Consider the following 26525-nt stretch of genomic DNA (forward strand, 5'->3'; position numbering starts at 1 on the left):
ATGGGGCCAGAACCCTACTCACTGAGCCACAGGCGCCACCCGTGTGTACAATTTCTATACTATTTTCAGCTCTCTGCTTCTTCCAGGAAGCCTGCCCTGGCCACCACATCCAAAGTCTAGATTGGAGTCCTCTTCTGGATTCTCAAAGCTGTCTTCTAGTCTCTGTGACTGAAGCACAGTGGTTACGGCACCGGCCACATACACCAAGGGTGACAGGTTTGAACCTGGCCGGGGCCAGCTAAACAACAATGACAAATACAACCAAAAAAATAGCTGAGCCAGGTGTTGTAGTAGGCACCTGTAGCCCTAGCTACTTGGGAGACTGAGGAAAGAGAATCGCTTAAGCCCAAGAGTTTCAGGATGCTGTGAGCTGTGACGCCACAGCACTCTACTAAGGGCAATATAATGAGACTGTCTCAAAAAAAAAAAAGCTCTTCTAACTCTTCATCACAAGACTCCATCACACTTTGCTGTTAAATACCACTTACACTTCTGCCATCCCTCGTAAGCTGGGAGGTTCCTGAAAGCCTTTTTACAGCTGAAGCATCTCCCATTCATAGCAGATGCTATACATGTTGAAGGAGCACATGTGCCCTATTACCTTTCCAACCTGATCACCTACTGTATCTGCTACCAGCTATCAGCACTTAGGTGAGAGCAACACTAACCTACTTTCAAGTGTCAGAGAACAATAGAATTTTAAAGGCTTGGCGCCTGTGGCTCAAGTGGCTAAGGTGTCAGCCACATACACCTGAGCTGGCGGGTTCAAATCCAGCCCTGGGCCCGCCAAACAACAATGATGGCTGCAACCCTGCAACCAAAAAATAGCCAGGCATTGTGGTAGGTGCCTGTAATCCCAGCTACTTGGGAGGCGGAGGCAGAAGAATCGCTTGAACCCAGGAGTTGGAGCTTCATGTAAGCTGTGATGACACGGCACTCTACCCAGGGCGACAGCTTGAGGGTCTATCTCAAAAAAAAAAAAAAAAAAAAACAGAATTTTAGAGAGACCTTTAAAACCACTTATTTCTATCTCTTAATTGCTGTGTGATGTTTAGCAAGACAAACTCCTGTCCCTGAGACATCAATTCCACATCTGTAAAATAAAAATAAAAGCAGAGCCTGCTCAGCGCCTGTAGCTCAGTGGCTAGGATGCCAGCCACATACACTGGAGCTGGCGGGTTCAAATCCAGTCCGGGCCTGCCAAACAATGACAATTATAACCAAAAAAAAATAGCTGGGCATTGTGGCGGGCGCCTGTAGTCCCAGCTACTTGGGAGGCTGAGGCAAGAGAATCGCTTAAGCCTAAGAGTTTAAGGTTGCTGTGACGCCATGGCACTCTACCGAGGGTGACATAATAAGACTGTCTCAAAAAAAAAAAAAAAATTAGGTCCCTTTAGACAGCGCCTGTGGCTCAGTGAGTAGGGCGCCGGCCCCATATACCGAGGGTGGTGGGTTCAAACCCGGCCCCGGCCAAACTGCAACCAAAAAATAGCCAGGCGTTGTGGGAGGCACTTGTAGTCCCAGCTACTCGGGAAGCTGAGGCAAGAGAATTGCCTAAGCCCAAGAGCTGGAGGTTGCTGTGAGCTGTGACGCCACAGCACTCTACCGCGGGTGACAAAGTGAGACTGTCTCTACAAAAAAAAAAAAAAAAAGCAGAGCCTAGCCCCCCAGAGATATTATAGGAATTAAGTAAGTTATTAAAAACCCAACTTGGGATACAGTAAGCCTTCAGTAACCATACATCACAGTCCACACCCCCTTTAATGGGGAGTATTAAAGAATCCTGGTTAAGGGCTATGGACCCTAGAGTCAGAATCTAACTTCACTGCTGCCTAGCCAGGTACACCTTGGGTGCCTGTCTTAAACTCTGGAGTTTCCATATCTTCATGTGTAAAATGGGGATAATAGCATCTATCTCCCTGAGTCTCCTGTGAGATCAACTGCCGTAGGACAAGTAAAATGCTTTGCACAGCACAGTGGAGGAGCTCTGTGCAGGCTCGAAATTTACACTGAGAGTCGGTATTGATGGAACAGCCCACGACATCCCAAACACTGTATGGTTACAAAGCGTTAAGCAAGGTGCAAAGCGCTCCCCACGGATTACTGCATTTAATTCTCACAGTAACTGTGTGAGTCTGTTTCACAAGAGATGAAGTCAAGGCTCCAAAGAAGGGGAGTGATTTGCCCAAGGTCACACTACATTAGGGAGCCGGGCGAGGCTATAAACCCAGATCCGAGGCCCCGCGCCTTAACCACGAACACCGCGCATTTCTAGGGCTCCGCGGCCCCTCCTGCCCCAGGCGTCGCCCCAGCCCTGTGGGCGCCCAGCCGGGCCACGCGCGCGGCTCACCTCCTGCAGCCACGGAGCGCGGCGTCCCGCAGCAGACGCTCTCCCGGCAGCTCTCGATCCCCTCAGCGGTCCGGAGCGTATAGGCGCGACTTCCGTTCCCCCGCGCCTTCAGTCCACACCCACTAACGGAAGTGCGTGCTCTTTACAGTCCGGGTGGACCCAGACTCCCGGCTTTAGAGAAACCTCTGTGGCTCCGCTAAACCACGTGATAGCCAAGAGCCGCTAGCGTTGGTGCAATTGAGCGCTTCCAAAGTGGCAAGTACAAATTAAATGTACTCTAAATGTAAAATACACTGGAGGCGGTGGCTCACGCCTCTAGTCCCGTACTTTGGGAGGCCGCGGCGGGAGGATTGCTTGAGTTCCGGGTGACAGTGAGCTATGGTCGCGCCACCGCACTCCAGCCTGGGCGCCAGAGTGAGACTCAAATTTTTATTTATTTATTTATTTATTTTATTTTTGGAGACAGAGTCTCACTATGTCGCCCTCGGGAGAGTGCTGTGGCGTCACAGCTCACAGCAACCTCAAACTCCAGTAACAGGGACTACAGGCGCCCGCCACAACGCCCGGCTATATATTTACCATTCTTTTAAAAGTAATCAATCACAGGCTGGTCGTGGAAGCTCAATCTTATAATCCTAGCACTCTGGAAGGCTGAGGCAGAAGGATTGCTTGAGTTCAGGAGTTTGAGACCAGCCTGAGCAAGAGTGAAACCCCAACTCTACGAAAAAGAAAAATTAACCAAGTGCCATGGCACTCACCCATGCTCCTAGCTACTTGGGAGGCTGAGGCAAGAGGATTTCTTGAACCCAGGAGTTTGAAACTACTGTGAGCTGAGCTGAGGCCATGGCACTCTAGCCTGAGCAACAGAATGAGACCCTGTCTCAAACAAAAGAAAACTTAATTTTATTTAATTTCAGTTAATTTAAATTTGAAATCTAATATACAATTCAGATATTGAAAAACTTTAGAACATTCAGAACAATATGGGTATGTGAATCTACTTTTTTCCACTGTAAATGTTAAACGAGCATTCCCAATGAAAATTTGGGATCTGAATAGACATGTGCTATAGGCATAAAGTAACACTGGACTTCAAAGACTAGTACCAAAAAAGGAATGTGAAACATTTCGTTAATAAATGTTCATGAGTTGAAGTGATAATATTTTTTTTTGTTGTTTGTTTTGTGAGACAGGGTCTCATTTTTTCACCCTGGGTAGAGTGCCCTGGCATCATACCTCACAGCAACCTCAAACTACAGGACTCAAGTAAACCTTTTGCCTCAGCCTCCTGAGTAGCTGGGACTACAGGCACCCACCATAACACCCAGCTATTTTTATTTTTTCTTTTTCTTTTTCTTTTTTTTTTTGGAGACAGAATCTCACATTGTCACCCTTTGTAGAGTGCCGTGATGTCATAGTTTACACCAACCTCAAACTGTTGGGCTCCAGCAATCCTCTTGCCTCAGTTTTTCATGTTTAGTAGAGTCTCATTCTCGCACAGGCTGGTCTCAAACTCATGAGCTCAAGCAATCTACTCGCCTCCGCCTCCCAGAGTGCTAAGATTACAGGCATGAACCACCGCACATCAGGCCAAGTGATAATATTTTGGATATATTGGGTTAAATAAAATATGTTATTAAAATTATTTCCACCTATCTTCTTATAACATGGCTATTTAAATTACATAAGTGGCTTGTATTATATTTCTATTCGATGGTGCAGGGCCGGGCCAGCAAGTCTCTAGGGTGAACAAGGGCTTTAAAGACAAATAGACCTTATTTGAAATCCCAGTTCAAACCTTTCATAGCTATGTAACTCTGGGTAACTTACTCTCCTGAGCCTCAGTTTCCCTTTTTTTTTTTTGAGACAGAGTCTCTCTTTGTCACCCTCAGTACAGTGCCGTGGCATCACAGCTCACAGCAACCTCAAACTCTTGGGCTCAAGCGATTCTCTTGCCTCAGCCTTCCAACTAGCTGGGACTACAGACGCCCGCCACAACACCTGGCTAGTTTTTTTTTTTTTTTTGGATAGAACCTCAAGCTGTTGCCCTGGATAGAGTACTGTGTTATCACAGCTCACAGCAACCTCATACTCTTGGGCTTAAGTGATTTCTCTTGCCTCAGCCTCCTGAGCAGCTGGGACTACAGGTGCCCACCACAACACCTGGCTATTTGTTGCAGTTTGCCTGGGTTTGAACCCGCCACCCTCAGCATATTGGGCCGGTGCCCTACTCACTGAGCCACAGGCACCGCCACCTGGCTAGTTTTTATATTTTTAGTAGAGGTGGGGGTTTCTCTATCACTCAGGCTGGTCTTGATCTCCTGAGCTCAAGTGATCCCTCAGCCTCAGCCTCCTAGAGTGCTAGGATTACAGGTGTGAGCCACTGGTCTCACCCCAAGCCCCAGTTTCCTTAACTGTTAAATGGAGATAAATGTGCCCATCATAAAGGCACAGGATGAGGATCCAATGAGATAATGTATGCATAGTATCTAGCACAGTGCTTGGAAGATTACAACTACTCTGGAAATGTTAGCCCTCACTGTAATTTTCTGAACAATGCAAGCAAGCAGGAAGTTAATTACATAAGCACCACTCACTCACATCCAGCCAGCATATTACAGCTTCTAAAGCATATTCCACCTGACCTTCCTTCTGCAAGAAAGTGGCCTGAAGTTCTCTCTGATTATTTTAAAATAGATCCACAGGCTGCGCACCTGTAGCTCAGCGGCTAGGGTGCCAGCCACATACACTGGAGCTGGTGGGTTCAAATCCAGCCTGGGCCAACTACAACCAAAAAATAGCCAGGCGTTGTGGCTTGTGGCAGACACCTGTAGTCCCAGCTACTTGGGAGGCTGAGGCAAGAGAATTGCTTAAGCCCAAGAGTTTGAGGTTGCTGTGAGCCATGATGCCACAGCACTCTACCAAGGGCAACATAGTGAGACTCTGTCTCAAAAAAAAAAAAAAAAAAAAATAGGGCAGCACCTCTGGCTCAGTGAGTAGGGTGTCGGCCTCATATACCAAGGGTGGCGGGTTCCAACCCTGCCCCAGCCAAAATGCAACAAAAAAATAGCCAGGTTTTGTGGCGGGTGCCTGTAGTCCCAGCTACTTGGGAGGCTGAGGCAAGAGACTCACCTAAGCCCAAGAGCTGGAGATTGCTGTGAGCTGTGATGCCACAGCACTGTGCCAAGAGGGACAAAGTGAGACTCTGTCTCTTAAAAATTAAAAATAAAATAGGTCCACAAATTCCTTTGACATTCCATTCTTCAAGAGGTGGAAGAATGTGGGCTGAACTTAATGATTCACTTCTAGTGAATAGAATGAAGCAAAATGACAGGATATTAGTATCTGAGACTGGGTCACAAGAGGCACTATGGCTTCTTCCTCCTTGCTCTCTGCATCTCCTTGCATCTCACTGTGGGGAAAGCCAACTGCCATGTCATGAGAAGACTCAAGCAGTTCTATGGGTTAGGCCTACATGGTGAGGAACTGCAACCTCCTACCCACAGCCACATGAGTGAGTTATACTGGAAATGGATCCTCAGCCCCAGCCAAGCCTTCAGATGACTGCAGCCTCAGCTGACATCTTAATTGCAACTTCGTGAGAAACCCTGAGAGAAAAAATGACTGGGTTGAGCTCAAATAGCTCAAATTTAACTCAGATTCCTCACCCACAGACCCTGAGAGATAATAAATGGTTCTCACTTTAAGCTGCTAAATGTTGGGTAATTTGTCACACAATAATAGATAATCAATAACTTTCCTTTTGCCCCTGCTCTTCTCCAGGGAAAGGGGCCCCAACCCTAGTCTGGGACTTCAGAGGCTACCACTTTGGGACTTAAGGGCCCAAAGGCCAAGGCACAAACCACAGACACTAGGCCAGGCCACCTATGTGCTCACAGGCTGTTTATTTATCCAAGAATAAAGAAGAGAGAGGACAAAGAGAAAAACTAGATGCCCCAAGGTAGTGAGGCCGAGGGAAAAATTAACAGAAAGACTCTTCTTTCTTCTCTTGCCACTGACCCCAGGGGACTCCAGCTTCAGATGGGACCTCAGGGGGTGACTTAGGGACCTCTAGGAGGCCTGGCAGCTCTGCTGTTGGCTGGAGTCAGGATCCCCACAGGGGCAGGTCCCAGGCTCGGAATGGCTTCTGTGTACACAAAATATCTCTCTGCAAAAGGCACTGGTGGAGGTGGGCAGCAGACAGGCTACCCTTCACAGGCAGGATCCATTGTGTCCTGGGTCTGGGGGCTGGTCCCCAAGGCCAAGGCAGCCTTCCTCAGGAGCTGGGTCTCTGAGGTGTGTGTTCCTTCCTCTCCTCTCCCTTCTCTCAGCCCAGCGGTAAGCAGGCAGTCGGCACAGGCCCAGGTCAGGCCATGTGGTGGACACCTTCTCTTCAGGGCTAGCGCACCAGGTGACTTCTAGGCCAAGAGCCCCAGGCGGGTGACTTTGGCCGAGAGGAAGGAGTGGATGATGAAGACCATGGTTTTGGGACACGAGTGCAGGTCCAGCTGCTGCAGGGTGGATGGAGAGAAGGGTCAGGGGCCTCTCTGGCCCGGCCTCTGGCAGAGCACGCCCCCTCCTCCCCAGGGTGGAGAGGCAGCCCTTCACTCACGATCTCGCCTTCAGCACCCCCAAAGTCCAGGAAAAGAAGACTGGCACCATCATCTGAGGACATCTGCAGCTTCTCAAAGGGCTGTCGGAGTAGCACAGCTCGAGCAGCACCTGGCTCAGCAGCCCATAGTGTGAAGCCTTTGTCAATGTGCACAGAGAGGCTGCAGGGACGGCCGTTCCATGTGCAGGCTGTGGGGAGGGCACGTGGGCACAGGCACAACCAGGAGCTCAGAGACCACACCCATGACCTCCAACCCCCCACTGCAGCTCCACAACATAAGGCTTGAATACCTCCAGGGATGGGAAGCTCACCGTGTGTTAGGATACAATACCCTAAAATACTGAACCACCTCCAGCCTCAGAGAACCTACGACTACTAGCAGCACCATAAATGGAAAGAGGGGGCTTAAAAATGGACAAGAGATTCACTCCCTATAAGTCCACATCAACAGACTTACTAAGCATGGTCCTTAGAGACCTGTAAAACTGCCCAGTTAAATTTAAATTTTAGATAAACCATGAATAATTTGAACATACTTATTTATCTGAAATTTGAATTTAACTAGGTGTCCTATATTTTGTCTGGCAACCCTACAAGTGTCATCTTTTACATCCTCACCAACAGAATCACAAAGCCAGAGCAAGAAAAACCCCTTAAAGAGTCTCTCTGCCTACTGGGGCACCTGCATGTCCAAACAGAAGGCTCTTAGAGAGCACAAACCCCACTTCCCATCCCCCTCCTGAAGCACCCTAAAGAAGGAAGCAAGAATGCCTCTGGGGATAAGAGGCTTATTGCCAGAAAGGCACCCCAGATCCACCCAGCGCACCTGTAGACACCTCCTGCACACCTTCAGCAGCCCGGTGACATCCATCCACTAGCTGGCGGGTCCAGGCAGCCAACTCTTGTGGTGACTCCACACTGAAGAGATGAGTGTCCACACCATGGCGTGTACCCGTGCGCAGGGCAAAGGAGAGCTCTGTGTCGTAGGGTACTGAGCCTTTGGAGGGGCCTGAGTGCACCAATCTAGGGGTAGAGAGCACAGGGCTAAGGATGAGACTCTGGGCAGGGACAAATAGTTCTGAGCGGGGGGGAGGGGGGGGTGACCTGGGAAAGAACTCTGTGAGTCCTTTACTACCTAATGGGGAATAGGAATTGTCATTGGGCACTGATTGACTCAGCAGGAGCTACCTCCTGCCACCTTGCCCCCTACTTGCTGTGGTGTCCTCACACACAGCAAGCACACAGCTGCCTCACACCTGTGCCTGAGATGTTCCTTCTGCCTAGACACACTGCCCCTAATTATTTGCATTGTTCGTCCCTCACTGCTTCAGATCTTTGCTTAAATGTCACCTCCTCTGAGAAGCCTTCCTGACCCACCCCTGTCTAAAGTGACACCCTTGTCATGAACTAGCCTTATTTTCTCATCATAATACCAGAAACTGTACTTTTTATTTATTTGTTTCAGTTGGGCTTTGACTATCTTCTTCACTAGCACATCAACCAGGGTGGAAATGTTTGTCTTTTGTTCACTGCTGTATGCCCAGTAACTAAAATCATGCCTAACACATAGTAGGTGCTCGATAAACATTTGTCACTTCATTAGGTAGGCAATCTATAACTTAATTATCCCTAGTAGCCACCAGAACGGGCAGCACCTGTGGCTCAAGGAGTAGGGTATCAGCCCCATGTACCGGAGGTGGCGGGTTCAAACCCGGCCCCGGCCAAAAACTGCAAAAAAATAAACAACAACAACAAAAAAAATACAGTTTCCTGCTGTATTAAATAGCCTTCTCTGCAGCATCAGCCAACATCAATCCCTAGTAGCCACCACCAGGCTCCCAACACAGAGGCCAGAACCCAGCCTGGGGTAAAGAGACATGGGTGACAAGGGACTTAGAAGCTACAGCTTGACTTGCACTTACTGTGTGGCCTGGGGATGCTCACTCCCAACTCTGGGGAGCAGATCTCTGGCCCATGTCCCTCTTTGCTCTTTTTTCCACCCACTCTCCCTCCTGTAGCTCACACCCCTTTGGAACTGCAGCTGATACCCAGTCTTCCATGTTTGCTGGGCACAGTGGCTCATGCCTGTAATCCTAGCACTCTGGGAGGCTAAGGCAGGTGGATTGCTTGAACTCAGGAGTTTGAGACCAGCCTGAGTAAGAACGAGATCCCATCTCTACTAAAAATGGAAAAACTTCAGGTGCCTGTAGTCCCAGCTACTTGGGAGACTAAGACAAGAGGATCACCTGAGTCCAGGAGTTTGAGGTTGCTGTGAGCTATGACTCCACAGCACTCTACTCAAGAGTGATTGAGGGAGACTGTCTCAAAAAGAAAAAAAAAAGTCCCCAGGCTTCCAATCCAAGTTCCTATCCATCCCACACACACTTTGGACTCAACACCTCTCCCCAGCCTCCTCCTTTTGCACCCCCACTCGCAGTCCCACGCTTACCCAGACACAGACTCCAAACCTCCATTCATTCTGGACACCTTCTTCGCCCTCCCCATCTGGCAAGCACTAAGCCCTGTTAATTTTACCACCCCTGTGGTTTCCAATGCAAATGTTGCCTTTCTTCACCATCTGCTGCCTCTACCCACCTCCACCTCCCCCAGCACGACTGCAGCAGCTTCCCAGCCTCCGCCCTGCACTAGCTGGTGCATCTTCCACATGGCAGCCACAGGGATTCTTTTAAAACACAACCAGAGTCACCTTGCTCCCTAGTTTAAACCCTTCAACACTACCCCAATTCTAAAGATAAGGCTAACGGGCGATAGAGGCTCTGTAAGACTGCCCTGCCAAATCCCTGTCATTTCCTGCTTGAAGTCCACATTCCAGTGGCACCTCCATGAGCTTGCTATAAGCCCTCCTTGCCTCTGTGCCTTTGACCATGATATTCTCCCTGCATGAGATGCTCTTCCACTCCTTCTTAAACAGCAATCTTATCTGTCAAACCTCAAACATCACCTCCTCCCTGAAGCCTTTCCAGACCAGGCCAGATAGTTAAGTGGCTCCTACAAACTCTACATTACAAGAGGGTTGTTGGGGAGGAGCTGTTGGGGTCAATTCTGTGTCCCCCAAACTACGCAGCACAAAGTGGAGATGTCAATGAATGAGTGGCTATTGAAAGCTCTGATTTCACAGATGAGGCCTCAGACAGGGCAGACACTTGCTTCAGGTCACCTGCGAAATAACTCAGGAAAGAACAACCCTGGAGTTCCTAGCTCCTGGGGCCCTTCGGAGCATCTCCCCCTGCACCAGCTCTGGGTACCTGGTGGCAATGAGCGGGGCAGTACGGGCTGGCCGGCTCAGGGCTTCACGGGTCTGGGGGAGACAACTGTAGAGGAGCAGCTCCTTTTCAGTCAGCAGGGCCAGGGTGGGGGCCGTGCCCCCACTGGGCAGCTGCAGAGGACAAAGCAGCAGTAAGAAGGGGTGGAGAGGGGAGAAGTTAGAGCTCCAGGGTGGGAGGAAATGATGAGAAACACGGAGCACAGGGCCAGCTCCAAGGGAGAACAGAGGGAGGGACAGGTCCCGCGCCCAGCAGGCACCTGCTCAGTCAGCCAGCCGATCTGTTTGATATCCTGGCTCCCAGCAGTGCTGTTAGCTGCCAGTAGTGCCTGCAGCTCATCCTTGACCCAGGGCACCAGCGTGTTGACCTGGGCTTGGATAGCACCTGCCCATGACCTTGCACTTGCTTCATCCTTAGCCCTCAGGAAGAGAGTGTCTTGGCCATCTGCCGAACAGATCTCCAGATACCTGCAGGCACAAATGGGGTAGAGGGTGGGGCCTGACTACTAGGTGCAGCTGCCCAACCCTAAAATCTGGCCCAAGAAACCCCACCCACCACCAAACTAGGAGAAACCACAGGGGGCGTCAGGGAGAGAATCAGAAGGGATGCTCACTGCTAGGCCACCAGCCACAGTTGTTGGGGCTTGAAGGGGTCTAGGGACAAGAGACTATGACACACACACACACATATGCACAGACGCACAAAATGCACACACACTGAATCATGTGATGGGGACAAAATTATTACTTGTGACAATACATAATCTTGCCCTTTTCTCCTGTTTCTAAGGAAGATTCTTTCACAGGGCCAGCTCACAGGTTCTCCTTGTTGCACAGAACCAAGTCATTCACTAATAGGGACAAAAACAAAACTAAACTAAAGGAAAGAAGCTTGAGAGACCAACTTGATTGATCTACATAATAAAGAGCTCGGGAAATGGTGAGGGCAAAGGGAGGAGAAAAACTACTGCCAAGTAGGCAAGTGCGGAGGCCAATTTCAGGGAAGTTCCAGCAGGAATAGCGACAGAGAGAGGATTTTCAAACTGTCTCTGAGGCATTAAAGATTCACTCCCCTTTGGCTTTTTGGTACTAGATGGATAGAATAAGGCAGAAACTGGAGGACAGCTCTCAGACAACACCCATTCCACCCTTCCACCTCTGCCTTCCTCTACTGCAGAACTAGAAACCAAAATACTTGAATTCCAGGCTTCCCTGCAACTAGGGCCAACCATGCAACCTAATTCTAACCAATAAGATATATATAGAAGTCTCTAGAAAGGGTGTACCTTCCTGAATGAAAGGTAAATCCTTCTTAGGTATGGTGGTTAGTCTCCAAAGATGGCCTCCACCAAATCCATCCCTCCCTGTACACACAGTCCATTTCTCCCAGCAAGAAGTAAAGTTCATTTCTCCTCCCCTTGATCTTATGATTTGGTTTTGACAAATAAAATTCAGCATTTCTGGCATTTCCAAGCAACCATATAAAAAGTCCAGGCCGGGCGGCGCCTGTGGCTCAGTGAGTAGGGTGCCAGCCCCATATGCCGAGGGTGGTGGGTTCAAACCCAGCCCCGGCCAAAAACTGCAACAACAACAACAACAAAAAAAAGTCCAGGCCATTAGCCAGGCATTGTGGTGGGCACCTGTAGTCCCAGCTACTTGGGAGGCTGAGGCAAGAGAATAGCTTAAGCCCAAGAGTTTTGAGTGCTGTGATACCACAGCACTCTACTAAGGGCAACATAGTGAGACTCTGTCACAAAAAAAAAATGTCCAGACCAGGTATGGTGGGCCTATGCCTATAATCCCAGTGAGAGAGGATACCCGGGAAGGGTGAGGTCTAGGAGAACAGAGGTCTTCTCAAGAAGACCACAGGATACACCTGCAGGGTCCTCTCTATGGTGACTCAGCTCTCAGGAATTTATAGACTTAACTTCCTGGGACCTGAAAATTTCCACTTCAGTGAAAACCTGTAGTTCTTTGGGGGCTGGAATAACTTTTCCAGCTTGATTCAAACTGACCAATGAGAAAGGTACCGTGGGTTGGAACTTTTTGACTAGAGATAAAAAGGGAAAGACCAAGCCAGTCGGAGAGTGCGGCCATTTCAAATTTTATTCTGTTTGTTTGACCAGCTAAAATAAAGCCCTTCCTCTTATGAACATGGTGTTTGGGTGCTTTTTCTCTCCATTGGGCCTCATCTTCCTGCAACACCAGCATTTTGGGAGACTAAGGCAAGAGGATCTCTTAAGTCCAGAATTTTAAGGATCACACCACTGCACTCCACCCTGAGTGACAGAGTGAAACCCTATCTTTAAAAAGAACATTAATTAGGGGCAGCGCCTGTGGCTCAGTGAGTAGGGCGCCGGCCCCATATGCCGAGGGTGGCGGGTTCAAACCCAGCCCCGGCCGAACTGCAACAAAAAAATAGCCGGGCGTTGTGGCGGGTGCCTGTAGTCCCAGCAGCTCGGGAGGCTGAGGCAGGAGAATCGCATAAGCCCAAGAGTTAGAGGATGCTGTGAGCCGTGTGACGCCACAGCACTCTACCCAAGGGCGGTACAGTGACACTCTGTCTCTACAAAAACAAACAAAAAAAAAAGAACATTAATTAGGGTGGCACCTATGGCTCAAGGAGTAGGGCGCTGGTCCCATATGCCGGAGATGGAGGGTTCAAACCCAGCCCTGGCCAAAAACCACAAAAAAAAAAAGAAAAAGAACATTAATTAAGGAAAGAAAATAATTGGATTGGTGCCCGTAGCACAGTGGTTAGAGTGCCAGCCACATCCCCCAGGGCTCGTGGGTTCAAACCCAGCCAGAGCTTGCTAAACAACAATGACAACAACAAAAACAAAATAGCTGGGCATCTTGGCAGGCGCCTGTAGTCCCAGCCACTTAGGAGGCTGAGGCAAGAGAATCACTTGAGCCCAAGAGTTTGAGGTTACTGTGAGCTGTGACACCACAGCACTCTACCAAAGACGACAAAATGAGACTCTGTCCTCCCCACCCCAACAACAACAAAAAAAATAAAGCAGGGGAAGAAGCTAGAAGCCTGGTGCCTTGATGGAACACCTATAGCAGCCTGAAAAGCTCACCCCTGAACTCCCCTTTTTTTTCCTTTTTTCTTCTTTTTTTTGCAGGGGTAAGATAGAGGGACAGGATCTCTCTATATCACCCAGGCAGGTCACAAACTTCAGGCCTCAAGTGATCCTCCCAGCTCAGCCTCCCAGGTAGCATGTGCCACTATGATCAGCTAATTAAAAAAAATTTTTTTTTTTAATTTTTTTAAAGACAAGGTCTCCCTATGCTGCCCAGGCTGGATTTAAACTTCTGCCTCAAGTGATCCTCCCACCTAAGTCTCCTGCCAAGTAGCTGGGATTATAGATGTGAGCCATCACACCCAAAAGGACTTATTTTTAAACATGTGGGAAAATAAACCCCTCATTTATTTATTTATTTTTAGAGACAGAGTATCACTTAGTCACCCTCGGTAGAGTGCTGTGGCGTCACAGCTCACAGCAACCTCCAGCTCTTGGGCTTAGGCGATTCTCTTGCCTCGGCCTCCCAAGTAGCTGGGACTACAGGCACCTGCCACAAGGCCCGGTTATCTTTTGTTGCAGATTGGCCAGGGCCAGGTTTGAACCTGCCACCCTCGGTATAAGGGGCCAGCGCCCTACTTACTGAGCCACAGGCACCGCCCAAACCCCTCATTTATTTAAGCCATTGCTTGTTAGGGTTTCTATACTTGCATCCCTAGGTAACACTATATCCCTATGCAACCCTACCACTGAATAAAATTTTTAAATAGTTTCCGTTACACTTTGGTGGTCAGTCTGTGTTCCTCTGACTGGGATATTACGATGACAGTAGGCCATATGGAACCTCAGTTATATTCAGGTTATAAAAGTAGTTACATGTGCATGCACATGTTTAAGCACACATACATATATGTACACACATGCAGATATAAACACATATGCTTAGAATGTAAGTGTAGACCATGCAAATGCTCGTGTATGTACATACAAACACTTGCATTCACATAATATTCACATGTACACACACATTAGAAACAGTATATGAACATGCTTCAGGTAATTTCTGGGATCAGTCTAAGAACCCACAGTTCTGTGAATCTCAGGAAGAACTAATACCACCTCATCTTCACCCAACACAAAAGGCCCCTTCAGTAGAACACCTCTAAGAATCACTAGTTCTTGTCACATGGGGGCAGGTACAGAGTTGGCATCAAGTGGGACCAAGCGATTTCGATGCTGAACATTAACCAGCCCTCTTAGCCAATGCTGGGCATTCATCTAGCATTGAACCTAGGCTGTAACAAGGTTTTGTGCATACACGTATGTCACTTACATACCACCCCAACATGGCACACCCCACCTGACTGTCTTACACTCTATTCAACCACCACCATCACTCAGGTACCTGCAGCTTCTAAAGCAGAAAGGGTGACCTGGAATGAGCCAAGTGCTACCCTTTCTGGCTGTGTGGTCTCAGGCAGGTTACTTGCCCTTTCTGTTCTCTCTCTGTCCTCAACTATAAAATGGGAAGGAAATAATAGGACCTTGCTCATGGGGCCACTGTGAGAGTTAAATGATATTGCATATGGAAAGTACAGCGCTGGATACACAGTAAGCACTCAGTAAATGTCATCAATTTTATTATCAATGATGAACTGTTAAAGGATGCTCAGATGTGACCAGGCCTCATGCAAATGTTACCAGACATCTCAAAACTATAGCAGAGTTGGCAGAGACTTGAGGGGATGCCTGAGTCCAAAAATCTTATTTCACAGTAGAGAATATAAAGATCAGTGAGGAAGAAGGGCTAGTCCAAAGAGAACCAGGACTGGAACTGGGCTCTCCCCAGATCAAATTCTTCTTCAGATGTGAACTTCCCATGGGAAGAAGTGAGAAGCAAAGCACACCATCATCTCCACAGCTTCACTAGTGCGTCCATTCAAACTACTTCCTAAGCACCTACTGTCTTCTAACATTATTCTTGTGACTTGTACAACACAAAGGTATCTTTCCTTTGGCCCCACCTCCTAATACCAAGGCATCTGTCTGTTGGAGCTGCCCCCCACCCCAGTCTTACCTGGGCTCCGGGTCAGTGGGGGTGCACCTCCTTGAGATATATGCCATCTTCAAGGACACGTGTTTGACCTCACCAAGGCTCTGGGGTAGAGGGCCAGGAGAGGAAGGCTGTCGCTGAAGGGGTGAGGCAGGAGGCGAGTCCCAGCCAACCGAGGTCCCGCCAGCAGAGTTCTTGAAATACGGTGAGACTTCCTTCACGTACTTGACTGGTCAAGAGAGAGGTCAGCAGTTGTCCCAGTGACATGGACCCGCATGCAGCTCACATCACAACTGTTACTAATCCATTGAGAGTTTAATTTATGTCCACTATCACTAAAGCCCTTTACAGGGCAGTGGAAGAAAGGCAAATTTTCCAGCCTCCTTTTCTCTTTCTTTCTTTCTTTCTTTCTTTCTTCCTTTCTTTCCTTTCTTTCCTTTCTTTCCTTCCTTTCCTTCCTTTCCTTCCTTTCCTTCCTTTCCTTCCTTTCCTTCCTTCCTTCCTTTCCTTCCTTCCTTCCTTTCCTTCCTTCCTTCCTTCCTTCCTTCCTTTCTTTTTTTTTTTGAGATAGAATCTCACTTTGTCACCCTCGGTAGAGTGCCATGCCATCACAGCTCACAGCAACTTCAAACTCTTGGTCTCAAGTGGTTCTCTTCCCTGAGCCTCCCAAATAGATGTGACTACATGCGCCTGCCACAACACCTGGCTATTTTTAAAGACCAGGTCTCACTCTTGCTCAGGTTGGTCTAGAACCCATGAACTTGGGCAATGAACTAACCACGGCCTTCCAGAGTGCTGGGATTACAGGTGTGAGCCACCATGCCTAGCTGGACAAGTCAGTTTTCTTTTCTTTTCTTTCTTTCTTTTTTTTTTTTTTCTTTTTGAGACATAGTCTCACTATGTCACCCTCAGTAGAGTGCTATGGTGTCACAGCTCACAGTAACCTCAAACTCTTGGGCTTAAGCGAGTATCTTGCCTCAGCCTCCCAAGTAGCTGGGACTACAGGCGCCAGCCACAACACCAGCTATTTTTTTGTTGTAGTTGTCATTGTTGTTTCACAAGCCCAGGCAGGGTTTGAACCTGGCAGCCTAAGTGTATGTGGCTGGCACCCTAACCACTAAGCTACAGGTGCCAAGCCCAATCAGTTTTCTTAACTACCATATGCCAGGTACCACATGCCAGGGATTAGAGTGGCCCTAGGACTGGAATAGTAAACACAGGAAACTTGTCCACCATTTCTCTATCCCTTGCTCATGGAAAATATCACTAATCAGTCTACAGAAGCCATTGCCAATCAATTAAATCTGGTTGGTAATGAAACATCTTGGTCATTCTTGCCATATCAATTAAATGAGTTTAGCTGTGAATAAAAATGTACAATATTGCCTTAAATAATAATATGTATAATTTCACTTACCAAGAAGTCTGGAGAAAAGTAATTCAGGGTTGGGTCAGCGGCTCAATGACAATGGATTCACTGGAGGCCTCTCTGCCTCTCTCTCTCAGCTTTCCCCTCATAACCACAATAACTGCCACAGCACAAGCCAACCATTCCTTACGTGACAAAACCCAAAGCAGGAAAAGAGGAAACGAACAGAGAAAGGGCTGTCTCCTCACACTTGCCTCTAATCAGGAAGGTGGGTATCTCCTGAAGCCCCTAGTACAGTGGTTCTCAACCTTCCTAATGCCACGGCCCTTTAATACAGTTCCTGTGGGTCGTAACTGCTGCCTTAGTAGATGTCTCCTCATACCTCACTGGCCAAAACTGAGCTGTGTGCCCACTTCTCACCCAATCATTAGTAAGAGGGCATGGTCATGACCTTAACCAATCACAGTTCAGCCTCTGAAGCTGAACATATTTTACCTGTTAGCAAGGAAGAAGGGGAAATGATTGGAGGGGAAACAACCAGGAGTATCTGCCACTCTTGCCCTGACATCTGGGGCTGCTTCATTTCTGATGAGCAGCAGTCTCCCCCTTTCTAAAATGAGTGACTAAGATGAGAGCTCATACATCAAAGCAGTTATGATGCACTGGTCTCTCTTCCCAAAGCCAGGCTGTACCCTCCTGCTTTACTGAGGGTAGCAGGGTAGCCTGCTAGTCCTGGAGGGTAGCTCGCCCTTCCCCTCCTCTCCCACACCTGCTCCCATAGCCATCTGGCTTCCTAGCTATCTGACATTTGCAGTCAAGGCCCAGCCAGCCTGCCCTGCCCACAAATGGACAGTCCAGGAAGGGGTTAGGAAACAGTTCTTGGCCCAGCTCCCTGGAAGAACCAGACAAGAAGCTATTTCTGTCGCAAGAGATGCCCCTGATTCATGGAAAACAGGGGTAAAAGAGAGGGGGTATTACAAATCCTACTGGGATTGGGAGAGAATTTACATTGAAAGCAGCAGTAAGTTTTCTGAAAGAATTCAGCCTGGGTCCAATATCCTGGGACTAGCATAAAAATGACTTTCACTGTGGCAATGACTTACTGCAGGACTGATTATTGGATTATGTCTCAAACGGCAGTGGAGACGGGACAGACATTACCACAGCCTACTTAACAACCACAAACCAGCTTCTCCTTGCTAACAGAACCCCAAGCCCTGGAGGCTCAGCTTCTCCCCAATGTAGGAGGAGAATCTTGATTGGTCCAAGCTGATCATGATCACCTTATCCCCCTTGCCAGTGACTGGTTTAGAAAAGGGTAGATGATACGGTTTTGGCCAACGAGATATGAGGGAAAGCGCATCTCCTTCCTCTTCCTCTCCTCTAGTCCTTTGAAGTTGCTGGGTTCAAGACCAACCTGAGCAAGAGTGAGACTTTGTCTCTAAAAATAGCCAGGCATTGTGGCAGGTGCCTGTAGTCCCAGCTACTTAGGAGGCTGAGGCAAGAGAATCTCTGAAGCCCAAGAGTTTGAGGTTGCTGTGAGCTGAGATGCCACAGCACTCTACCAAGGATGACATAGTGAGAATCTGTCTCAAAAAAAAAAAAAAAAAGCATCCTAATACAGACCCCAGTGGTGCAACTGCTACATTCCCTTGCTATAAGTGACCACATCCCTGCTCAAAGCTCTGCTCTAGCTTCCCTTGTACCTTATGCCTAACTTCAAGGCCCTCTAAGATCCGGGCCCTGCCCACCTCTCTGGCTTTACCTCCTTCCATATGCCTAATCTCACCCTCTAATGCCAGGGGTGTCCAACCTGCAGCCTGCAGGCCACAGGCTGAATCTGTGAGGACTTTTTTTGCTTATCTGTGGTGTCAGAATCAGATAGCATGAAAAATATGCACGGACTTTTTTTTTTTTTTTTGCTAATCAGTTTTCATTAAGAGTTGTGTATTTACTGTGTGCCTAAGACAACTTATTCTTCCAATGTGCTGCAGAATAGAAAAGGTTGGACACCTCTATGTCTAGGCAATTCATACTGACAACTCACAGCTCTCAGAAGTTGGAGGAGTTTCCAAACTTCCACACCTCTGAAAATGCAGAAATGAAGTTCTCTCTGCATAAAATCCCCTTAATACCTCGAGTGGAGTTAGGTGCTTTTGGATTTGAATTCCAGCTCCAGCAATACCTAGCTGTGTAACCATGATCAAGGTAATTGACCCCTCTGGCCTCAATGTGCTAGTCAATAAATAAGGTGATCTAACACCTGTAGTGCATAGTAGGGACTCAAGAAATAGGTGTTTCTTACCTATCAGCCTCCCTTGCTCACACATCCTAGAATCCTATTATGATTTTGTGTGTTGGGACTATCTCCCCTACCAAACCAGGAACTCCTTAAGGACAGAAACCAGGCTTCCTCTTCAAATTCAGAGTTGGTGTTCTGTGGGTAGAAAATGAATGCAAGCACAGGACAGGCCTATTTAGCAGGTGCCACAGCCCCGGAGGTCAAGGCCCAGCTCAGACATCACCCCTTCTAGGAAGCTTTTCCAGATGCCAAGTCTGGATCCACTACACCTATCACCTCTGCAGTCTCTGGACCCTATACCCCTGTGATTATCTGTGTGGTGTCTGTGTCCCCGACCAGGCAAGGACAAGGACCTCATCTGACTCATTTACATGTCCCCAGAATCTACAGGGATCTCATATGCTACATGCTCAGCAAATGAGCATCTGTCAACTTTGAAGCCAGCCCCTGCTCTCTCAATCATCCCAGAACTGGGTCCTCCTCCTTTCCCACAAGAACACGCTATAAATGGACAGCACACCAGCTGGTGCCAGAAACTGAGCTTGGATTTCACAAACCAAGTGGCCTGTCCCAGAGTGGGGGTAGAGTCCTGGGGGACCCAGAGTGTGGCCATATATAGCCCAGCTCCGAGGCCTCCTCTGTGCTATGGTTTCTGCCTGAGTCACCGGGCCAGACAGGGTGGGGCTCTCCAAAGCCTGTGGCCTAGAGAGCTGAGGGCAGCATTCTTGCTACTCCAAGAAAGGCCTAGCCATGCCCACACCCTTCCCACCCAAATCTAGGAGTTTGGTAAAGCAGTGATCAGGGGCCCGTCCTCCTTGGGGAAACTGAGGCAGACACAGAGGCCTCAATTTGTAAGGACCTCCAGTTTTGCCAAGGTGGAAAACAAAGACCTGGACCCAGCCCCAAGGAGCCAGGACAGATCCCACTGGAAACACTAACAACCAAGACAGAGCAGGAGCATTCACCCAGCCCAGTATAACTGGGGAAACTAGGAGCCATGAGTGTTGCTGAGAGAAGGGGACATATCTGTTTGGGCAACACAGTAAGCACAGATGATGAAAGTCCTAGCTTTTAGTCCTGGCTAAAGGGAAGTCTACCCTCCCAGCTCAAGCTTCTCCTTGTCTGTTCAGTAGTAACCACTTACTTACCCCTGCTGGAAATTACATGATCAATACATTTGTTTACTAGTCTATGGCCCTTCTCCTCTAACTAAAATGTCAAGTTCCATTAGAGCAGGGACTGCCCTGTTTTCTTATTTGCCAGAGTATCTTCAGCATACAGAATAGTACCTAACATATACCAGGTAACAAGTAAATAAGAAATTTATTAAAGGCTGAGGCAAGAGGACCACTGGAGCCCAGGAGTTGGTAGTTGCTGTGAGCTATGATGCCACAATACTCTTGTACCAAAGGTGACAAAGTGAGGCTCCATCTCAAAAAAAAAAAAAGAAAGAAATTTATTAAATTAATGAGTATTGAAAGGCCTAGAGCTGGGCGGCACCTCTGGCTCAGTGAGTAGGGCACCAGCCCCATATACTGAGGGGGTGGCGGGTTCAAACCTGGTCCCGGCCAAACCGCAACAAAAAATAGCCAGGCATGTGGCGGGCGCCTATGGTTCCAGCTACTTGGGAGGCTGAGGCAAGAGAATCGCCTAAGCCCAAGAGCTGGAGGTTGCTGTGATCTGTGATGCCATGGCACTCTACCAAGGGCAACAAAGTGAAACTGTCTCTAAAAAAAAAAAAGAAAGAAAGAAAGGCCTAGAGCTTCTCAACCTGGAGCAAGAATTCTTTTTTTTAAGTCTCTTGCCTAAGCCTCCCAAGTAGCTGGGACTATAGGTGCCCACCACAATGTTCTGCTATTTTTAGAGATGGGAGTCTCGTTCTTGGTCAGGCTGGTCTCAAACTCCTGAGCTCAGGCGATCCACCTGCCTCGACCTCCCAGAGTGCTAGGATTACAGGTGTGAGCCACCACACCCAGCTTCAGAGCTGTGGAGCGGTATGGGTTTTTTGTTTTTATTTTTGTTTTTTTTTTAGTTATTGGCCAGGCCAGGTTTGAACCCACTACCTCCGCCATAAGAGGCCAGCGCCCTACTCCTTGAGCCACAGGCACTGCCCACAGGCTTTGTTTAATGTCCTTGTTCTGTGACCTTGGACAAGTGATTTGACCTCCATGAGCCTCTCTATTCCCTCATTTTTTAAATGGAAGTAAAATATATCAGATTCAATACCTATAAAGCACTTCTCCTGCTTGGCATAGTACAGGTCTTCAGGCCGGGCACGGTGGCTTACACCTGTAATCCTAGCACTCTGGGAGGCCGAGGTGAGTGGATTGTCTAAGCTCAGGATTTCCAGACCAGCCTGAGCCAGAGTGAGACCTCGCCTCTTAATAAAAAAAAAAAAAGTGGGCGGCGCCTGTGGCTCAGTGAGTAGGGTGCCAGCCCCATGTGCCAAGGGTGGCAGGTTCAAACCCAGCCCCCGCCAAACTGCAATAAAAAAAATAGCCAGGCGTTGTGGTGGGCGCCTGTAGTCCCAGCTGCTTGGGAGGCTGAGGCAAGAGAATCACATAAGCCCAAGAGTTAAGAGTTAGAGGTTGCTGTGAGCCGTGTGACATCATGGCACTCTACCAGAGGGAGGTACAATGAGACTCTGTCTCTACCAAAAAAAAAAAAAAAAAAAAAAGCCGGGCAGCGCCTGTGGTTCAAGGAGTAGGGCACTAGTCCCATATGCTGGAGGTGGCGGGTTCAAACCCAGCCCCGGCCAAAAACCACACACACACAAAAAAAAAGCCTGCTCGGCGCCTGTGGCTCAAGCAGCTAAGGCACCAGCCACATACACCTGAGCTGGCAGGTTCGAATCCAGCCCAGACCTGCCAAACAACAATGACGGCTGCAACCAAAAAATAGCCAGGCATTATGGCAGGCGCCTGTAGTCCCAGCTACTTGGGAGGCGGAGGAGGAGAATCGCTTGAGCCCAGGAGTTTGAGGTTGCTGTGAGCTGTGACACCACGTACTCTACCCAGGACTCTGTCTAAAAAAAAAAAAAAGAACAGGTCTTCAGTAGATAGTTGTATGATAGTTATATTTCTGCCGCTGGCCTTATCATGGTAGTATGAGGGGATGGGCTAGTATGTGGTGACAGACAGATAAGGATTTGAATCCAAGTCCTTCTCTGTCACTTGCTATCTGGCCTTGGCCAAGTCCCAAGATTTCTCTAAGCCTCAGTTTCTTTATATATAATGGGTGTGGAGATGCTGGCTCTTAGAGGAGGGCACTGTGAGAATACAAATTCAAGGCTCAGCACCTGTGGCTCAAGCAGCTAAGGCACCAGCCACATACACCTGAGCTGGCGGGTTCGAATCCAGCCCAAGCCCACCAAACAACAATGATGGCTGCAACCAATAAATAGCTGGGCACTGGTCCCAGCTACTTGGGAGGCTGAGGCAAGAGAATCGCTTGAAACCAGGAGTTGGAGGTTGCTGTGAGTTATGATGCCATGACAGCTTGAGGCTCTGTCTCCAAAAAAAAAAAAAGAGAATACAAATTCAAGCTACCCACCCACCGCCCCCACCCACTGGACAATGGTGTGGAGAGGACTTGAGATTCCAACATGCTATGGAAGGGATGGCCTTGCTGGTCTGGCAAGGCTAAATTATAAATAGTTCCTGGACTCTGGCAGGTCCCATAGCAGGGCTGACCAGTAGAGCACAGTTCCCACTTGTAGGGAGATAAAATCTCAATTCACCACGTCCTTGAGTAGTACCACTTATTAAGATTCCAAAGGTGCCAGGCACAGTGGCTAATGAACTATAATCCTAACACTCCAGGGAGACCAACACAAAAGAAAAAGGAATCAAAAATAGTTGTATGGGGCGGCGCCTGTGGCTCAAGGAGTAGGGCGCCGGTCCCATATGCCGGAGGTGGTGGGTTCAAACCCAGCCCTGGCCAAAAACCACAAAAAAAAAGAAAAAAAAAAAAATAGTTGTATGGGGTGGCGCCTGTGGCTCAGTGAGTAGGGCGCCAGCCCCGTATACTGAGGGTGGTAGGTTCGAACCCAGCCCCTGCAAACTGCAATAAAAAAATAGCTGGGTGGGCGGCGCCTGTGGCTGAAGGAGTAGAGTGCCGGTCCCATATGCCGGAGGTGGTGGGTTCAAACCCAGCCCCGGCCAAAAAAAAAAAAAAAAAATCACAAAAAAAAAAAAAAAAAATAGCTGGGTGTTGTGGCAGGCGCCTGTAGTCCCAGCTACTTGGGAGGCTGAGGCAAGAGAATCGCCTAAGCCCAAGAGCTGGAGGTTGCTGTGAGCTGTGACGCCACGGCACTCTACCGAGGGGCACAAAGTAAAAATCTTGTCTCTAAAAAAAAAAGTTGTATAACGTCAACTTATTAAACAATAAAAATAAATACGGACAGTTTCTTTTTTTTTTTTTTTGCAGTTTGGCCGGGACTGGGTTTGAACCTGCCACCCTCGGCATATGGGGCCGGCGCCCTACTCACTGAGCCACAGGTACCACTCAAATACGGACAGTTTCTAGAAGGAAATGTGCAAAAATATCAACAGTGGTTATTTCTATAAGATCATGATCAGTTTACACAATCCTGTTGTTGGTATTTTTTGGATAAGTATATGTTTAAATCTAGTTAATTTTTGAAAAGTATACTGCCACATTCTAGACTATGCAAGCCAAGATTCAGAGATAAGGTCCTTATCAACTCAGGAAGCCTAGATTCAGTGTCCTAGAATTTTTTTTTTTTTTTTAGACAGAGTCTCACTTTGTGGCCCTGGGTAGAGCACGGTGGCATCACAGCTCACAACAATCTCAAACTGTAGGGGTCCAGCAATCCTCCTGCCCAGCCCCCCGAGCTGGGACTACAGGCACGTACCGCCACACCCAGCTAGTTTTTCTGTTTTTAGTAGAAACGGGTCTCACTCTTGCTCAGACTGGTCTCCAACTCCTGAGCTCAGGCAATCTTCCAGCCTTGGCCTCCAGAATGCTAAGATTACAGGTGTGAACCACTGTTCCCAGCCAGGGTACTAAATCTTAATGATGAAATGAAGAAACACTTATTGACTCCTTTATTTGCACCAAAAAAAAAAATAGAAACACTTACTGAGTGCCTACTCTGGATCAACTCCCTTAAATACACCTAATTTCACCATGCAAAAAGGTAAATTAATATCTTTGTTTAATGGATGAATAAATTAAATCTCTGAGGGATGACTTGACTTGCAGTGCAGTATAAATATTTCAGAATGGGCCAGGCGCAGTGCCTCACACCTGTAATCCTAGCACTTTGGGAGGCCGAGGCAGGTGGATAGCTTGAGCTCACGAGTTCGAGACCAGCCTGAGCAAAAGTGAGAACCCATCTCTACTAAGATAGAAAAACTGAGGCAAGAGGATAACTTGAGCCCAAGAGTTGGAGGTTGCTGTGAGCTATAACACCACGGCACTCTACCCCAGGGCAACAGCTTAAGACTCTGACTCAAAAAGAAAAGTTTTAAAAAAAAAAAAAAGAAAAGTTTTTTTCAGAACATAGCTTTTCCCTTCTAACAGATCTCAGACCACGTTCCAGCTCTGCATAGCATGATGTTGGGCAAGTAACTCACTTCTCTGAGTTCCAGTGTTCTCTAGACAATGGGATGAATAACGTACCTAATTCATTGGTGTGGCATTGAGGATTCAATGAAATAACATATGTAAGGGCGGCGCCTGTGGCTCAGCGGGTAGGGCACCGGCCCCACATGCCGAGGGTAGTGGGTTCAAACCCGGCCCCGGCTGAACTGCAACAAAAAAATAGCCAGGCGTTGTGGCGGGCGCCTGTAATCCCAGCTACTTGGGAGGCTGAGGCAAGAGAATCGCCTAAGCCCAGGAGTTGGAGGTTGCTGTGAGCTGTGTGACGCCACGGCACTCTACCAAGGGCGAAAAAGTGAGACTCTGTCTCTACAAAAAAAAAAAAATAACGCATGTAAGCCACTTAGCACAGTGCCTCGCACATTATAGGTATCAATAAGCAACAGATAGTACCATAGCAATTATTATTAATGTCATTATTGTTTCCTCTACCACCAGCAGAACTCAGGGTCACACAGCTAATCAGGGCCAGAACCTGCCTCCAGAGGCCCACAGGCATTTTAATCAAGGTCTGGGGAACAGGCCAGGATGGATTAAGCCAAGTTTTGTCTGCAGGGAGTCACATGGTCCAAAGCTATGTGTGTGTGCAGCCAAATAAATGATTCCTTGAGAACAATGGTTAGAAGAACAGGTCTTTGCAGCCATGGGAGAACTAGCCAGGAGCCCCATTCATGCCACTGTTCCTGGGACAAGAGTCGCTCAGGCACCTCTGGGGCACTGCTTCACTCAGCTAAATTGAACAGGGTAGCCCCAAATTAGCTACATCCGTTGGTGACATCTTGCTTTTGATGATGGTGATGCATTGAGCCAAATCGCAGGCAGGACACCTGGCAGTGTCCATCTCCCAGGGGAGGAGCTGGCAGGGAGCTGGCCTCAGAGTTCTGCGGACTCATAACAGAAAAGCTCAGGAGTGAGTCCAGCCCATCATGAGCCTCAGCCCCATCTTAAACATTTAGGAAAACAACCGCAATTGAAAAGGTTAAAAGTTTGTGGCGGGCGCCTTTAGTCCCAGCTACTCGGGAGGCTGAGGCAAGAGAATCGCTTAAGCCTAGGAGTTGGAGGTTGCTGTGAGCTGTGTGAGGCCACGGCACTCTACCGAGGGCCATAAAGTGAGACCCTGTCTCTACCAAAAAAAAAAAAGAAAAGAAAAGGTTAAAAGTAAAGTACAAAGGGTCAGAAACATACCCTACTGATGATTCCCCAAACATTCACCAGGATCTAATGTGCGCTGAGCTTGGTGCCAGGCCTGGGGGCTCAGATGCAAACTACACATGGTTCCTGTGCTCAAAGAGCTTCTAGTTTACTAGAGAAAATGATGAGATCATGACCACAGTGATGATGATGATGATGATGGTGATGGTGATGGTGATGATGTGATGGTGATGAAGGATGACGTTTATTGAATGTTTACCAGGAGGAAGCCACTGTACTATGCACTTCAAATATATTGTCTCACCCTTACAAATAGCAAATAAGATAAATAATCAAGTGCCTACTGTTTGCACTGGCCCTAGCACTTTATATACATTAATCTTGAAAACAACCATGCAAGACAGGTATCCAAAGCTGAGGAAATATTGGCCTCTGCATCCGGACAGACTTTGGTTCTAATTCAGAATCTGCCAATTTATTAGTTGTATGACTTAAAGCAAGTTACTTGTTTTCAACAAATCTTGATAATCTTATCTGTAAAATGGGGATAATAGCAAGTCCTACTACTCTATGGTACCTCTTATCATGCACATTTATATACCTGCTACTCTGTGCCTATGTCTCTTTAACCTTTTGACTGTGAACAACATCTACAGGCTTTCAAACAAGATGTTTGGTTTGGTGCCCATGACACCTTTCGGCGTTCAATATAAGATGTTCATTTGGTGTAAAGAATGTCTGTAGGCACATTTC

The 26525-nt window shown here is 48.0% G+C and overlaps 1 protein-coding gene across 2 annotated transcripts in view; it reads right to left on the reverse strand.

Moving 5' to 3' along the window:
* Positions 1–6225: 6225 nt before the first annotated feature.
* SNTA1 (syntrophin alpha 1) overlaps positions 6226–26525 on the reverse strand; it is a 29268-nt gene continuing 8968 nt past the window's right edge. Inside the window, exons 3-8 of one of the 2 annotated variants that reach the window (XM_053574602.1) lie at positions 15349–15553; positions 10506–10713; positions 10229–10359; positions 7810–7985; positions 6963–7150; positions 6226–6861 (exon numbers count right to left, since the gene is read on the reverse strand). In XM_053574602.1, the coding sequence (XP_053430577.1) occupies positions 6769–6861; positions 6963–7150; positions 7810–7985; positions 10229–10359; positions 10506–10713; positions 15349–15553 (1001 nt within the window). In that variant the 3' untranslated portion in view covers positions 6226–6768. Of the gene's footprint in view, positions 6862–6962; positions 7151–7788; positions 7986–10228; positions 10360–10505; positions 10714–15348; positions 15554–26525 lie in introns of both variants that reach the window. The other variant, XM_053574601.1, reaches the window with a different exon arrangement.

This window comes from Nycticebus coucang, chromosome 21 (genome assembly GCF_027406575.1).
Source record: "Nycticebus coucang isolate mNycCou1 chromosome 21, mNycCou1.pri, whole genome shotgun sequence".
Taxonomy (NCBI): Eukaryota; Metazoa; Chordata; class Mammalia; order Primates; family Lorisidae; genus Nycticebus; species Nycticebus coucang.